This window comes from Lepus europaeus, chromosome 17, assembly GCF_033115175.1.
Source record: "Lepus europaeus isolate LE1 chromosome 17, mLepTim1.pri, whole genome shotgun sequence".
NCBI classification, from domain to species: Eukaryota; Metazoa; Chordata; class Mammalia; order Lagomorpha; family Leporidae; genus Lepus; species Lepus europaeus.
The window spans coordinates 40,157,277-40,172,731 of NC_084843.1; the positions used below are offsets into that span (position 1 = coordinate 40,157,277).

The window sequence follows — 15,455 nt, forward strand, 5'->3', positions numbered from 1 at the left end:
AACATTTGGGATTGCATCAAATTGAGAAGTTTCTGTACTTCAAAAGAAACAGTCAGGAAAGTGAAGAGGCAACCGACAGAATGGGGAAAAATATTTGCAAACTATACTACAGATAAAGGGTTGATAACCAGAATCTACAAAGAAATCAAGAAAATCCACAACAACAGAACAAACAACCCACTAAAGAGATGGGCCAAGGACCTCAATAGACATTTTCGAAAGAGGAAATCCAAATGGCCAACAGACACATGAAAAAATGTTCAAGATCACTAGCCATCAGAGAAATGCAAATCAAAACCACAATGAGGTTTCATCTCACCTCGGTGAGAATGGCTCATATTCAGAAATCTACCAACAACAGATGCTGGAGAGGATGTGGGGAAAAAGGGACACTAACCCACTGTTGGTGGGAATGCAAACTGGTTAAGCCACTATGGAAATCAGTCTGGAGATTCCTCAGAAACCTGAACATAACCCTACCATACAACCCAGCCATCCCACTCCTTGGAATTTACCCAAAGGAAATTAATTTGGCTAATAAAAAAGCCATCTGCACATTAATGTTTATTGCAGCTCAATTCACAATAGCTAAGACCTGGAACCACCCAAATGCCAATCAACAGTAGACTGGATAAAGAAATTATGGGACATGTACTCCATAGAATACTATACAGCAGTAAGAAACAATGAAACCCAGTCATTTGCAACAAGATGGAGGTATCTGGAAAACATCATGCTGAGTGAATTAAGCCAGTCCCAAAGAGACAAATTTCATTTGTTTTCCCTGATCGGTGACAACTGAGCACCAAAGGGGAAACCTGTGGAAGTGAAATGGGCACTATAAGAAACTATGACCTGATCAGCTCTTGTCCTGGCTCTAGATGTACAATGTAATACTTTATCCTTTTTAGTATTTGTTGTTGTTGTTGTTCTAGTACTAGTGGTTGAACTCTGTAATTAACACACAATTATTCTTAGGTGTTTAAATTTTAACTGAAAAGTGATCCCTGTTAAATATGAGAGTAGGAATAAGAGAGGGAGGAGATGTACAATTTGGGACATGCACAATCTGACTTGCCGCAAATGATGGAGTTAGAAATGTACCAGGGGATTCCAATACAATCCCATCAAGGTGGCATGTACCAATGCCATCTCACTAGTCCAAGTGATTAATTTCAGTTCGCAATTGATGGCTCTGATAGGTCTAGGAGTCAGGGGGATCACACAAACAAGACAAGTATCTGCTAATACTAATTGATAGAATCAAAAAGGGAGAGAAAGATCCAACGTGGGAAATGGGATACACAGCAGACTCATAGAATGGCAGGCGTCCTAAACAACACTCTGGCCTCAGAATCAGCCCTGAAGGCATTTGGACCTGGCTCAAGAGCCCATGAGAGTATTGTAGACATGGAAAGCCAAGACACCATGGAAAAGAAAAAAAAAAGAAGAAGACCTAAATGAAAGATCTCTGTGAGTGAGATCCCAGTGGAAAGAACGGGGCCATCAAAGAAGGAAGTACCTTTCTCTGAAGGGAGGAGAGAACTTCCACTTTGACTATGACCCTATTGGAATAAGATCAAAGTCAGCGAACTCTAAAGGCTTCCATAGCCCTGGCAACTCATGACTAGAGCCTAGGGAGATTACTGACGCCATGAACAGGAGTGTCAAATTGTTAAGTCAGCAACAGGAGTCACTGTATACTTATATCCCATGTGGCATCTGTCCTTAATGTGTTATCTAATGTGCAGTGATGCTATAACTAGTACTGAAACAGTATTTTTACACTTTGTGTTTCTGCGTGGGTACAAACTGTTGTGATCTTTACTAATTATATACTGAATCGATCTTCTGTATATAAAGATAATCAGAAATGAAAAAAAAAAAAAACAAACCCTGGTGTTAAATTGGAAATGGCATAGAAAATTAATTAATTTTTCTTAAAAAAAATATTATGTAGGATCTCTGTCTTTAATGTGCTGTACACTCTTATTTAATGCTATAACTAGTACTCCAACAGTATTTTTTTTTTCTTTCACTATGTGTTGCTATATGGTGGCAAACTGTTGAAATCGTTACCTAATATATACTAAATTGATCTTCTGTATATAAAGAAAATTGAAAATGAATCATGATGTGATTGGAAGGGGAGAGGGAGCGGGAAGGGGGAGGGTTGCGGGTGGGAGGGAAGTTTTGGGAGGGGGAAGCCATTGTAACCCATAAGCTGTACTTTGGAAATTTATATTCATTAAATAAAAGTTTAATTTAATTAAAAAAATAGGATTTCCCAGGAAAGGTGGTGCTTTCTAGAAATTTTTGAAGGTTGGAGGAGCCATTTTGGGGGAAGTGGTACAACTTGGGGCAGTTGTGCATCCTGATTTATGTATAAGTGGGAATGTTTCTGGATCCTATGAGTGCCAGGATGGTGACGGTGATTTCAGAATCATTTTACTTAGTTGTGTTTTGTGCTTTCTGGTCAAAGTCCAAAGAGATGCAGGAAGAATAACAGTAGTTACTCTAGGGCACACTCTTTGTTTCCCAGCTTCCTGATTCCAGCTTGAGGTTACCTGTTGCCTCCCAATCTACCCTTGTTTTCTCCTCCCTGGGAAGTTAAAGTGAGATGACCTCATTTCAGTTTATATCTTAGTTGACCTTTTTTAACAGAGTTAAACAAACAAACAAAAAAGATCAAGTAATAACCCCACTGTACTGATGGAGAGACTGAGTTTTTTGACAATACAAAACCATTTACTCAGCATGAAGCATACCCAAGAGGAGTCAGTATTTACTTCCAGGGCTATTTTTTTTTTTTCTTTTTGAAAACAGTGAAGGTTCACAACTCACAATCTGAGTTTATAAGAGAAAGAGAATAACAGGATTTGAAAAGAAGTTTCACCTCTCCAGGAACATGTTCTGTAAAGTATTTCTAGATAAATTTCCAATTAAAAAAAACAAATTTCCTTAAATTGGAAAAAAAATCAAAATGACCAATGAGAGTTTTCTTGATGCCAATATATTTCTAAAGTCAGAAGTACAGAAAGAAACACAGAATCCCAAACATTATAGGTCATTGAGTACGAGAGAACAAAGTATTTCAGGAAAATAAATGGATAATTCTTTAAATCCAGAACTACTTTTTATCTTTTGCCATCATAGAAATAATTTCATTGTAAACTTCTTGAGGAGCATTCATTGCCCAGATAAAATCCAAGTGATTATATGGAAGAATCTCCTTGTGGTAAATGAGATTAGAAAGTTTTGGAAGCAAAAGGTCAACATCTTGGGGGTCAGCCAACCAGTCATTGCCACCACTCCACACTGCAATTGGCACATTCATGGCAGTCACATTGTAGTAGGGAGGTGTGGGCTAAAAAACATGAGTGGAAAAAGCAGAGTTTAAGTAACCATACTTTAAATCTAGTAGTTATTCTCTGGGTAGATGGTATAATGTTCACTAACTTAGTTTTATAAGCAAATCTAACATTGTTCAGAGAAAGCTACCTTTATCCATACAGAAAGGTAGATGCGATATATTTTAGACTGATGCTTCTCAAACTTTAATGGGCCTGTTGAATCACCTGTGGATTTTGTTCAAACAAAAGTACTGATTCATAATTTGGGGTAAGACCTTGAGATTCTGCATTTGTAAGTGGCTGGTTTTGTTTTTGGTCCCAAACCATGCTGCAAACAGCAAAGCTTTAGACAATTCTTAAAACTTAAAACTGGGATTTCAATTCAAGTTCCAGGAAGTAGATTTGATTAGATTCAAACCATAATAGTTTTTTTTCTACCCAAACACACTGAAGTACGATCTCAAAATGTCTTGAATTATTTATTTTAGCTTTGTATTGGCTAACCAGTAAGGTTAGGAAATAGGTCTGTCAGTCAAATTATGGAGCTATATTTGTTGAATACTTACCTGAATTTACTAAATATTGCTTCAAATTGTCAGAAATTTTATCCTAGGCCCCATTTCCTCTTTCTAGAAAATCACAGTTAACATACATATTTAAGGAGATTCATAAACTGGAAAGGAAACAGGAGAATCATTTCTAACTGTCCCAAAATCCAGATAATTTTGTTAGACTTTTTTTTTAGATTAGGCTTTCAAGAATACTAATCCAGCATACTAAAAGTTTCTCCTTTGCACCTTATGTAATAGCCAATTTGCCACAGCAAAAATATTTTATCACACTTTTTTTAGAGTATTTAAAAACTTTGTGTTATATTCCGTTAAATAAAGGAAGGCCTCGGAATTAGGTATCTCTAAGGTCTCTCCTGACCTTCAAAGCGGATGCCCTCTGATTACTAGTATTTAGAGCCCAGTAGAGAGACTGAAAAGAAGCCTGTGTTTGGGGATTTCAGAAGGCAGTAGTTGGGGGAAAGGTATCTTCAAAAGGAGTTTGATCTCATAGTGTTCTGAAAATCTCTTTAAAGACATCCAACGTGTATTATAAAGGAAAAGTATGATCTTTTTACACATATGATATTATTATGAAAACACATTCCTTCCAAATTATGATTCATGAACAAAGAAGAAAGTTTGTAGAGTTGTTCAGCTACTACTTGGATGAAAAATTAGTAGTGAGTGAAAAGGAAAAAGAGAGGGTTACAAATTAATGTAGGTAGGGTCCTTCCTGTTTCAAAATTAGTCATTGAAAAGCTGAGAGTTTACCCAAATCTAAAGGCTTAGAGATATTATCCCATTAAATTATTCAATAACACCCTGACTCTGGTAGAGAGGTGAAGAGAGTATTGCCCAAATTCATAATGACAATTAGATGAGCCATAATGTCGAAGTTCTTTGTATTGCCACAAGTATAAGGACTGCTCAACATGTCTACCTATCCCATAATGCTTCTGCTTGCTGAAAAAAGCATTTCCAACCTTGTCTGGCATTCAAGTACATTGTCTTTTTTTTTTTTTTTTACAGGCAGAGTGGACAGTGAGAGAGAGAGAGGCAGAGAGAAAGGTCTTCCTTTTTGCCGTTGGTTCACCCTCCAATGGCCGCTGCGGCTGGTGCGCTGCGGCCGGTGCATCGCGCTGATCCGATGGCAGGAGCCAGGTGCTTCCTCCTGGTCTCCCATGTGGGTGCAGGGCCCAAACACTTGGGCCATCCTCCACTGCACTCCCGGGCCATAACAGAGAGCTGGCCTGGAAGAGGGGCAACCGGGACAGAATCTGGTGCCCTGACCAGGACTAGAACCCGGTGTGCCAGCGCCGCAGGTAGAGGATTAGCCTATTGAGCCGTGGCGCCAGCCACATTGTCTTTTTCTTAAAATAAAATAGATCTTCCTAAAAATTAAGACTAAGAGAGGGAAGAAAAAGAAGGGTGGGAGCATGGGCAGGAGGGAGGGGAAGGTAGGAAGTATCATTATGTTTCTGAGTCTGTATATAAGAAATACATAAAATTTGTACACCTTAAGTAAAATTAACTAAAAAAAGGAAATATGGTTGGGGCCAGCACTGTGGTGCACTAGGTTAATCCTCTGCCTAAGGCACCGGTATCCCATAAGGGCGCCAGTTCTAGTCCTGGTTGCTCCTCTTGCAGTCCAGCTCTCTGCTGTGGCCTGGGAAAGCAGAAGAGGATGGCCCAAGTGCTTGGGCCCTGCACCCGCATGGGAGACCAGGAGGAAGCACCTGGCTCCTGGCTTCGGACTGGCACAGCTCCAGCCGTTGTAGCCATTTGGGGAGTGAATCAACAGAAAGAAGACGTTTCTCTCTGTCTCTCTCTCTCTCTCACTGTCTGTAACTCTACCTGTCAAATAAATAAATAAAATACTAAAAAAAAGAAATATGGCAGTGATTTCCAGTGAAATCCCTCCTCTGGCTGTCATCAAAGGAGAGAGTGTTGTTTAAGACCAGATATTTCACCCCTATCTCATGAATAGTTTGAATTATCAGTTTACTGTATCAGTGAATTATACTTCAGAAAGGAGAGAAGGGCAGGCTGGGGGACTGGGATACAGGAAAGATCAGTGTATTGGGATAGGTGGTGATAGCTTCTAGAAGCTTCTCACATGGAGAGGTTCCTTGGAAGGCAGCTTGAATGAGCATTACTGCTGAAGAATGACAGCTTGCGTCACATGAGAAAAGGGGGATTCAACATTTCTTTAGGAAACTGATGTACAGTTATAGTAGCTTTTTATTTCTCTCTTTTTATCTTTGTCTTTCAAATTATTTATTAAGTAGCTTACCTGATTGAAGTGCACTATGTTCTGAGCTGGACTTCCCCAATCAAAAGCTTGAAAATTTCCAGATTTAACAGCCTAATGCAGAGAAATTAAATACACAAATAAATTGAAATTTCCCTTATTACTTGAAAAATAAAATGAAACATTTCCAAGTAATTTGTTTTCAATTTAGCCAATTATTGGAAAACGTTTCTCATTTTAGAAATGATTATTAATCCTCTAGGATAAGGCATTTATGCAAAATTAAATGTAGCTTTGCTTGAAATATTTTTTTTTGCATATCACATCATAAAAATCACTCATTTCTTTGCTACCCAAGTACTGATTTTCATAGTATTTTCATTCATATGGATTGGTTTTTTTTTTATAGGGTAATCATATACCAAAAATTGTTACTGCCAGAAGCATTTGATGGAATATTTTAAGAACATGCTTTAGGTAAAATGCAAAACATTTAGCTCTTCAAAATAATTCAATAGAATTTAAAAAATGATACCTGGGTCCAGTGCAGCATGTTTTGAACTGAAGTTCCTGCCGGATTATGTGACACGTACACATCCAAGCGACTCTAGAAATCAACCAACAAATTATATATATATATATATATATATATATATGTACATAGATATATGCATATTTAGATACAAATTTGGTTTCTCAAAAATAGCTAAGACCTAAGTTTTCTGCTCCAGGTCAAGACTTAGGAAGTGTTCATTAGAAGGACATGAACAACATAGTTTATGTCACTTTAGAATTTACAAAGCACAATTGCATGTGTTATTTCACTTAATTTTTAGTCACTCAATGAACACTTATCTCTATTTTATAAAAATGGAAATTAGAGCTCATAGTAGTCTATAGAAGTCCAGTGTCCCACATTTAAGAGAATAGAGCCAGAGACTAGATCTCTGAGTCTACATTTTCAGAATTTTATTCTTCTGTTACTTAGCACAATAGTGCAAGAAATTAAATATTCACCCTATGCTTTGCATATTTGCAGAATTTTAATGCGTAATATTTATATACCATATATATAATACATAAATCGTCTCATACAAAAAAAAAACAAAACAAAAAAAAATCGTCTCATACAATTTCTAATTATGTCATCCTATTGAGGCCTTGATCCACCCTGCTTAGATGCCAGACAGCAAACTGGAGTGCCCTTCTTGAATGACATAGGCTTATTCTTAATGTGTCTTAATGCCACTGAATAGACAACTGTGGACAAACACATCAATTATTTTCATTGGGAATTGTAGCCTTGCTCCATGTAGTTATCAGGCAGAAGACAAAATTTCTCATTTCCTTTGTTCCCTGTGTCTCTACTTCACTATTATTTTCCTCATAAAACTCTGTATCATTGAAATGAGATAATCAACACTACTTGTTCTCAGTGTGATAAGACTGCTCTGTTGAACTCCACATACACAATGACAAACATATCCAGAATCATGCAGAAGGACTTTTTTCTAAAAGAGGAAGAAAGAGGTCCTTATTTTCATCAAGATGGGGACCAGAGAAAGTTTCATTATTATATACCTCTGGCTATTTGAAAACATTCAGAAATGATCACCAGCACTGAGAGAGAAAACTGAAGCCAGGAGCTATATCTGTCTTTTTTACCACTGTGTTGTCAATACCTACAGCACTTTGTAGATTCGCACCTTCTTTCCAATGAACTTCATTTTCCAGGGTATTCAAGAGTATGTAACTAAACTAATGGTTGAACGGGGATAGTTGTCTATTTATAATAGCAAAAGGTATATAATTTACTCTATCTGCCTTTATACCTTACATAGTTCATTTGATCTTCACAATAAGCCAGATGCTTTTCTTTTTCTTTTTCTTTTTTTTTTTTTTTGTGGATGAGGAAACTAAAACTGAAAGTTTTAAGTAATTTTCAGAAGTAGGGTTTCAATTTAAGTTGATCCTAATCCAAATTTTTAATTATATCCTTTATGATATTGTACTTTGTCACATTAAAACCATTAACTCAATGCAAAGTGACTGAAAATTCAAATTAAAAAATATGGATAAGGTGTTAGAAAAATAATTTTCTGAAATGTGCTTTGTAAAATTTATGGAAATGACTATCAACACTCTAAATACTTATAAGAACATTTATTCAATGCCTGGACATTGTTTTCCATAGAAGAGATTATATATGTTTCATCCCTTCCCTCACAGAATTTAAATGCACAATTATTTTGGTGGTCACAAGTGAATCATGAATCAGTTTTTGTCTGTTTTTCTGCATGCTGTTTATTTACTTCAGGGGCATTTAGGATGATGGGAGGGATTTGGAGATGATCAAACTGGGAGCAATGACTTGTGATTTCTTTTGATTCTATTGGAGTCTCATGAATACAGTTCTGAAGCTAGTCCTAATTTCTATAAAGAATTATTTCTATAAATTATTTCTATTTTATAAAGTACTAGTTAAAACAGTGGCTTTTCAGAATATTCAGAATGAAATACAAACCATGTTCAAGTTTGCGCTGTCAAAGCCACAAATGATAAATAAGGCATTGCTGCAAATGACATTCAGTGTCTCACGGGAACACACTTGAGTGGCGAGAAATTGATCAAAGAAATTGTGTGGGTAGAATATTTTGTCACCAAATATAATCTGAAAAATAAAAGCACCATTAGGTAGGTTGTAGCACTGAAACTTCAGAGTAAGTTTTGTTTAATTATTCTAATGTGCTTATATAAAGGTGATAAGCCTAATGATATTTCCTTAATGCTACATGTTGCTTTGGAATTTTCAATGTTTTCCTTCATTTAATTATCAAAAACTAAAATGGTGAAATAGACGAGGCAGATATCAACACCAGGTGTATACTGCTGCCCTGAGAACTGAACTGTCTGCCAAGAGAAAGTATAAGACACATAGAATTACCATCACTCTTATTCTCATTAGGGAATAAATTCAGAAAACAAGATGGCAGAATGTCATAAGTAAGAAATCCATGTTGTAAGAAATAACTGTCTTTAAAATTATCTATTTGCTACCAGTATGTACAGGATAAGGCACTTAATGCTTGTGGTTTATTGAAGTCCCTAACACTGCCTGATAAAATCCCCACTTAAAGATGAAGCAGCTCCTAAGAAAGGCAAGAGGATTTGATGAGGGGCCTCAAACCATTTGCCTCACATAACCATTCATTTCTTTTCCCTCTCTCTACTTATCCCTTCTGCTCCTTTCCTTTTCTTTTCCTCTGCTTTGCAGCTTCTATGTTCCTTTTGGGTTAAGCTTCTTATCTAACTATTTTGTTTTGTTTTTATTCCCCATTTGCTGCTCTAGTACTAAAATTGCAGCTTTGACACAACTGTGAAGTATGCTAGCAAATGAAACATCTATGAAAAATCTGAAAACATTTGTAGGCATTGCTAATACACAAAAAGCTAATCAAGAACAAAGAAATAAATGGGGATGGGGAGGGGGGGTTGGACAAGCACTGTGGCCGTATAGGTTAAGCCTCCACCTGTGGTACTGGTATCCCATATGGGAACCAGTTTGTGTCCAGACTGCTCCTCTTCTGATTCGGCTCTCTGTTTATGGCCTGGGACAGCAGTGGAAGGTGGCCCAAGCACTTAGGCCCTTGTACCCACATAGGAGACCCAGAAGAAGCTCCTGGATCCGGCATCTGATCAGCCCAGCTCTGGCTGTTGTGGCCATTTGGGGAATGAACCAGCCAGAGGAAAACTTTTCTCTCAGTCTCTGCCTCTCTCTGTTACTCTACCTCTCAAAATAAATAAATAAATAATCTAAAAAAGGAAGGAAGGAAGGAAGGGAGGGAGGGAGGGAGGGAGGGAGGAAGGGAGGGAAAGAAGAGAAAGAAGAAAGAGAGAAAGAGAAAGAAAGATAGAGAGAAAGGAAGGAAGGAATGAAAAGAAAGAAGAAAGAGAGAGAAAGAGAGAGAGAGAAAGAAAGAAGAAGGAAGGAAGGAAGGAAGGAAGGGAGGGAGGAAAAGAAGAAAGAAAGAGAGAGAAAGAGAGAAAGGAAGGAAGGAAGAAAGAGAAGAAAGGAAGGAAGGAAGGGTAGAAAGAAAGAGAAAGAGAGAAAGGAAGGAAGGAAGAAAGGAAGGAAGGAAGGAAAAGAAAGAAGAAAGAAAGAGAAAGAAGGAAAGAAAGAAAGAAAGAAAGAAAGAAAGAAAGAAAGAAAGAAAGAAAGAAAGATAGATGAAGGAAGGAAGGAAGGAAAGAAGGAAGGAAGGAAGGGACCTTGCGGGTGGTAGGGAGGATTTAATGAAGGTCATTGCTGTTAAAGAGATCATATATTTGTGTACAGTTCCATTTTGCATGGTCCACCAGATGTTTTTGTTCTCCTTCTGTCATTTTTAAGTCCAGGAGCAACTGGGTACCTTAGATTCTAAGAAGATCACATACCTTGAACAAGGTTGGAGGAATAAACCTAAGTTTGTTCATAAGGCTTTTTGTATACTTCACAGTGGCGACTGGAGCTAATGCATAAAAGGTTTTGATTCTTTCAGCCAGCTTGGGATTTGTAGAAAAGGCAATAAAACCTGAAATAGAACAAGGAATCTTTTTTTAAAGTGGTATATGTACTTGTGTGTCTATGTGTGCATATACACAGGTTAGCATTGTCTTGTTTTCATGTGTGTGATATTATCTTGAGTCTACTAAGGGTGACATTTGACACAATCTGAAAAATCATTCCTGTTGGTCACAGTGATCAGATTTCAATATATTTGTTTTATTTTCATAGATTCTCTATGGTGCATGAGGTCAGATTTTTTAAAAAGTTATTGTAAACTTTTTTAAATGATTTTTTTTCTGATCTAAGAAATTAGATGGAATTTAGGATAATAATATGATTATAAAATGGCTATTTATACTAGATAATATTATGTTGTAATGAATTAAAGTTCATCTCTTCACAATGAGATCATGAATTAACACTTAATGTGAATAGACTATATAAGTGGAAAAGTTAGAAACAAATGCTTAAAATATAACCAAACTGGAATTGAATGCTGGTTCTGTTGTTTATTAACCATGTGACTCTGGTTAAACTCTGGTTAAACCTTAAAGGTCCTCTATTTCTTCATCTGAAATATGGAGATAATAATGGGTGCTTCATTAATTTTTTTAACTTAAGGTGGTAAATCATGTAAAAATTTATCATAACACTTCAAACAAAGTAAATGCTTGATAAATGAGTAACTAAGAAAATTCAAACATCTATACACAGTAAGTATATAGAGCCTCTGTCTGGAATTAATTGGTTTTATAAACAGTAACATATTGGCAGACTAATATGGTATCAAATAGTTATTAAGTTATATTCCCTACAGTATAACTACATAGAACAAGCCTTCGCATTGTTAGTAGGTACATACTTATGGGGTTCAAGAATGAGCCTGAAACAAACTTCTAGAGAGGCTCGCATTTTGGCGTAGTGAGTTAAGACACGCCTGTGATGCCAGCATCCAACCCAGCCATACCACTCCTTGGAATTTACCCAAAGGAAATTAAATTGGCATACAAAAAAGCTGTCTGCACATTAATGTTTATTGCAGCTCAATTCACAATAGCTAAGACTTGGAACCAACCCAAATGCCCATCAACAGTAGACTGGATAAAGAAATTATGGGACATGTACTCTATAGAATACTATACAGCAGTCAAAAACAATGAAATCCGGTCATTTGTAACAAGATGGAGGAATCTGGAAAACATCATGCTGAGTGAATTAAGCCAGTCCCAAAGGGACAAATATCATATGTTCTCCCTGATCGGCAACAACTAACTGAGCACCAAAAGGGAAACCTGTTGAAGTGAATTGGACACTATGAGAAACAGTGACTTGATCAGCTCTTGTCCTGACTGTTGATGTACAATGTAATACTTTATCCATTTTAGTATTTTTTTTTGTTCTAGTACTATTGGTTGAACTCTGTAATTAACATAATTATTCTTAGGTGTTTAAATTTTAACCGAAAAGTGATCCCTGTTAAATATGAGTGGAAATAAGAGAGGGAGGAGATGTACAATTTGGGACATGCTCAATTGGACTTGCCCCAAATGGTGGAGTTAGAAACGTGCCAGGGGATTCCAATACAATTCCATCAAGGTGGCATGTACCAATGCCATCTCACTAGTCCAAGTGATCAATTTCAGTTCACAATTGATCACACTGATAGGTCCTTCCCTTTCTTATTACCCTTCAGCAACTGGAGGGCTCCTATGACAGATCACATAACTCCTCTACTCAAAATTCTTGTGATTTCCTTCTCCACTGAGTGTGAAAGCTGATAGCCCTACAACAGCTAAAAGAGTCCTGAACAGTCTTCCCTCCTCAATTCTTATCATTACCTCTCTCTCTTTCTCTGATTCATCCACACAAGGAATAGGTTCAATGCTGTTTTTTGAACATCCTAGGTGAGCTCCAGCCTCAAATACTTTAAACTTCTGCCAGGTAAGCACATGATTCATGTCTCATCCCTCAGACAATCCCTTGTATCCTTCTCCAGTTTGTTTTCTGTCCATAACATTACCATTATCGACTACATTCTTTCACTTTATTTTTGTTAGTTTCTCTGTCTCCTACCACTAGAAATAAGTCATACAAAGATAGAGATTTTAATCTATTTTATTTATTGCTGTATTCTTCACACACATCATAGGAACTCCGTAATTGTGGTTGAATAAATAAAATAAATTTATTCCCAGACTGTATGGTGCTGACTTGGGAATAAGAACACCACATGCTGATACCTGAGCCACCTTATTGGTAATAATCTATGTTATTTTGCACAAATTATTTACCCCTGATTAATTTAACTGAGGATACAATAACAGTAAAAATTGCCTTATATCATTGGGTTGTTGTTAAACATTATATTATATAACAAATGGAAAACAACTTTGATTATCAGCATGCCTGCCATAACCATTGGGAAGTGATATATAACAATTAAGCCAGGCAGCCTCAACTACCTTTACCTACCAATGGTGGTGCCCTGGGAATGACCAACATAGTGAAGCTTTTCCTGTCCAGTTTCCTTTACAATGAAGTCAATTGTGGCTGGAAGGTCATATTTAGCCATTTCATCAAAGCTGCAAGAAAACAGAAGACCAAATAAAACTGAATGCATTTTCTTAATATAGTTTCTAAAGTTCAAGCATATTTCTAGCTAAAGCTCCCTTTGAGAAATAGAAAACTAGGTTCTGCAAACATTACTGCTTATGGACTGTTAGTGAGTGTCACATGCACTTCTTGATGGCTTTTTATAAACAACTGACATCAGTTCTGAAGCACAGTATTACAGCTGCAATTTAATCCAAGCAAGATACAAGGTGCAAATTATTTCTATCCCTGAAATGAAATGCCACATTTAATATGCATTTATATGCTGCATTCCAGTGCCATTTAAAATGAATCTTGTTCTTTTTTTCTAATTCTTCACAAATCAGCCAGAGTGATATTTTGAAAATGAAAAGTGAATTATGCAGCTCCCCAATTTAAAACCTTTCAATGGCTTCTCATTGCCCTTAGAATAACTCCAAGGCCCTCAACACTACCCACACAGCCCTGCCTGCTTTGGCTCTTGTCAGTATCCTCCATATTCTTCCACATTGTCCTCCCTGTTCCTCATTACACTCAAGACACGTGGATTTCCTTTAAGTTCCTGGAACTCTTGTAGTACTTCCGTGCCTCAGCCAAATTCTCTTCTGTTCTCCACCCCCCATCACTAATTTCCAGGAATAAGACACAAGGGGGCCAGCAATAGGAAACCTTTAATAATTTTCACATAGTATCCAAATTTCATTCTCCTCCTGTCTTCCTGCTGATGATGACTCAGTTTGCTATCCTTCTACTTCCAACCCGATTTAAACATCCTTTTGAATCTATATGAGCATTCCTTTTGGATTTTTTCAGAGGCAACAGATTTCCCTGCTTCATCCATATTGTTTGTTTCATTTGGAAAAGCATATTCAAGATCTGCCCAGTAGTGAATAATGAGATCACAGAAAGTTTGAAGGAAAATCTATACTTGGAGTCAATGAAGTATAGAGAAGAACCCAAGAAAGGTTTAGAATAAAAATTACTTCCTTTGGATGGGATGTTTGACCAAGTGGTTAAGATACTTTTTGAAATACCCACATCCTATGTTAAAATATCTGGGTTTAAGTCCTGATTCCACTTTTTTTTTTTTTTTTTGGACAGGCAGAGTTAGACAGTGAGAGAGGAGAGACAGAGAGAGAAAGGTCTTCCTTTACCTTTTCCGTTGGTTCACCCCCCAAATAGCTCCCACAGCTGGCGTGCTGCGCTGATCCGAAGCCAGGAGCCAGGTGCTTCCTCCTGGTCTCCCATGCAAGTGCAGGGCCCAAGCACTTGGGCCATCCTCCACTGCCTTCCTGGGCCACAGCAGAGAGCTGGACTACAAGAAGAGCAACCGGGACAGAATCCGGAGCCCAAACCGAGACTAGAACCTGGGGTGCCGGCGCCACAGGTGGAGGATTAGCCAAGTGAGCCGCGGCACCAGGCCTGATTCCACTTCTGATTCCAGTTTACTACTGTGTACCCTGGGAGGCAGCAGTGATGGCTAAAGTAGTTGGGTTACTGCCACATGCCTAGGAAACCCAGACTGAGTTCTTGGCTCCCTGCTTTGGCCCTGCCCAGTCCCTACCACTACAGACACTTGGGGAGAGAACTAGCAGATGAGAGCATCCTCTGTCTTTTTTCTCTCTTTCTTTCTTCCTTTCTCTTTCTTCCCTCAAAAATAATGACTCCTTTTCTCCTCCTACTTTGAGTATAATTTGTTAAAATGGCACCAGATTGGAGGAGGGGAATGCCCATGCTTTAAAGCCCAATGTGTTTGATTTTTAATTGCGCATTTTTAATTACCCCCACCCTTTTTTACCTAAAAGCCCAGAATTCAACGGAGTCTGGTGAATAGTATAAATTTCTTCTGGACCAGGTATTTCCTCTGCTGTTCCCCAGCCACACATCATAGCCAGCATCTGCCAGAATAAAGGCCAGGCTGTTGTTGGGCAGGTTGGAGATCCAGTTTGAGGCCGATGCGAGCAAACCATGCTGCAAAAATACGACAGGTCTCTGGCCTAAAAAAGAAAAATGTTTTAAAACTTTATAAATTTGGTTCTTATTCTAAGGCAAACATCAACATAGCAACTGGCTTTCACATGACTAGATTCAAAGGTATTTGATTGAACTGAATATTTTCACACTGTCTGAATTGTGCTGATGATTTGTCAAGTGGTTGGTTT

The 15,455-nt window shown here is 37.6% G+C and overlaps 2 protein-coding genes across 3 annotated transcripts in view; both read right to left on the reverse strand.

Annotated features, from left to right (window-relative positions):
- Nucleotides 1-6,248, reverse strand: part of LIPK (lipase family member K) — a 66,508-nt gene extending 60,260 nt beyond the window's left edge. Inside the window, exon 1 of the mRNA XM_062214902.1 lies at nucleotides 6,198-6,248. The gene's annotated coding sequence lies outside the window, so the exon portion shown is untranslated. The remainder of the gene's footprint in view (nucleotides 1-6,197) is intronic.
- LIPF (lipase F, gastric type) overlaps nucleotides 3,081-15,455 on the reverse strand; it is a 41,731-nt gene continuing 29,356 nt past the window's right edge. For both annotated transcript variants that reach the window (XM_062214893.1, XM_062214892.1), the window contains exons 4-10: nucleotides 15,092-15,290; nucleotides 13,174-13,283; nucleotides 10,590-10,726; nucleotides 8,680-8,826; nucleotides 6,691-6,762; nucleotides 6,198-6,269; nucleotides 3,081-3,367 (exon numbers count right to left, since the gene is read on the reverse strand). In XM_062214893.1, coding sequence (XP_062070877.1) covers nucleotides 3,131-3,367; nucleotides 6,198-6,269; nucleotides 6,691-6,762; nucleotides 8,680-8,826; nucleotides 10,590-10,726; nucleotides 13,174-13,283; nucleotides 15,092-15,290 — 974 coding nt within the window. In that variant the 3' untranslated portion in view covers nucleotides 3,081-3,130. The remainder of the gene's footprint in view (nucleotides 3,368-6,197; nucleotides 6,270-6,690; nucleotides 6,763-8,679; nucleotides 8,827-10,589; nucleotides 10,727-13,173; nucleotides 13,284-15,091; nucleotides 15,291-15,455) is intronic.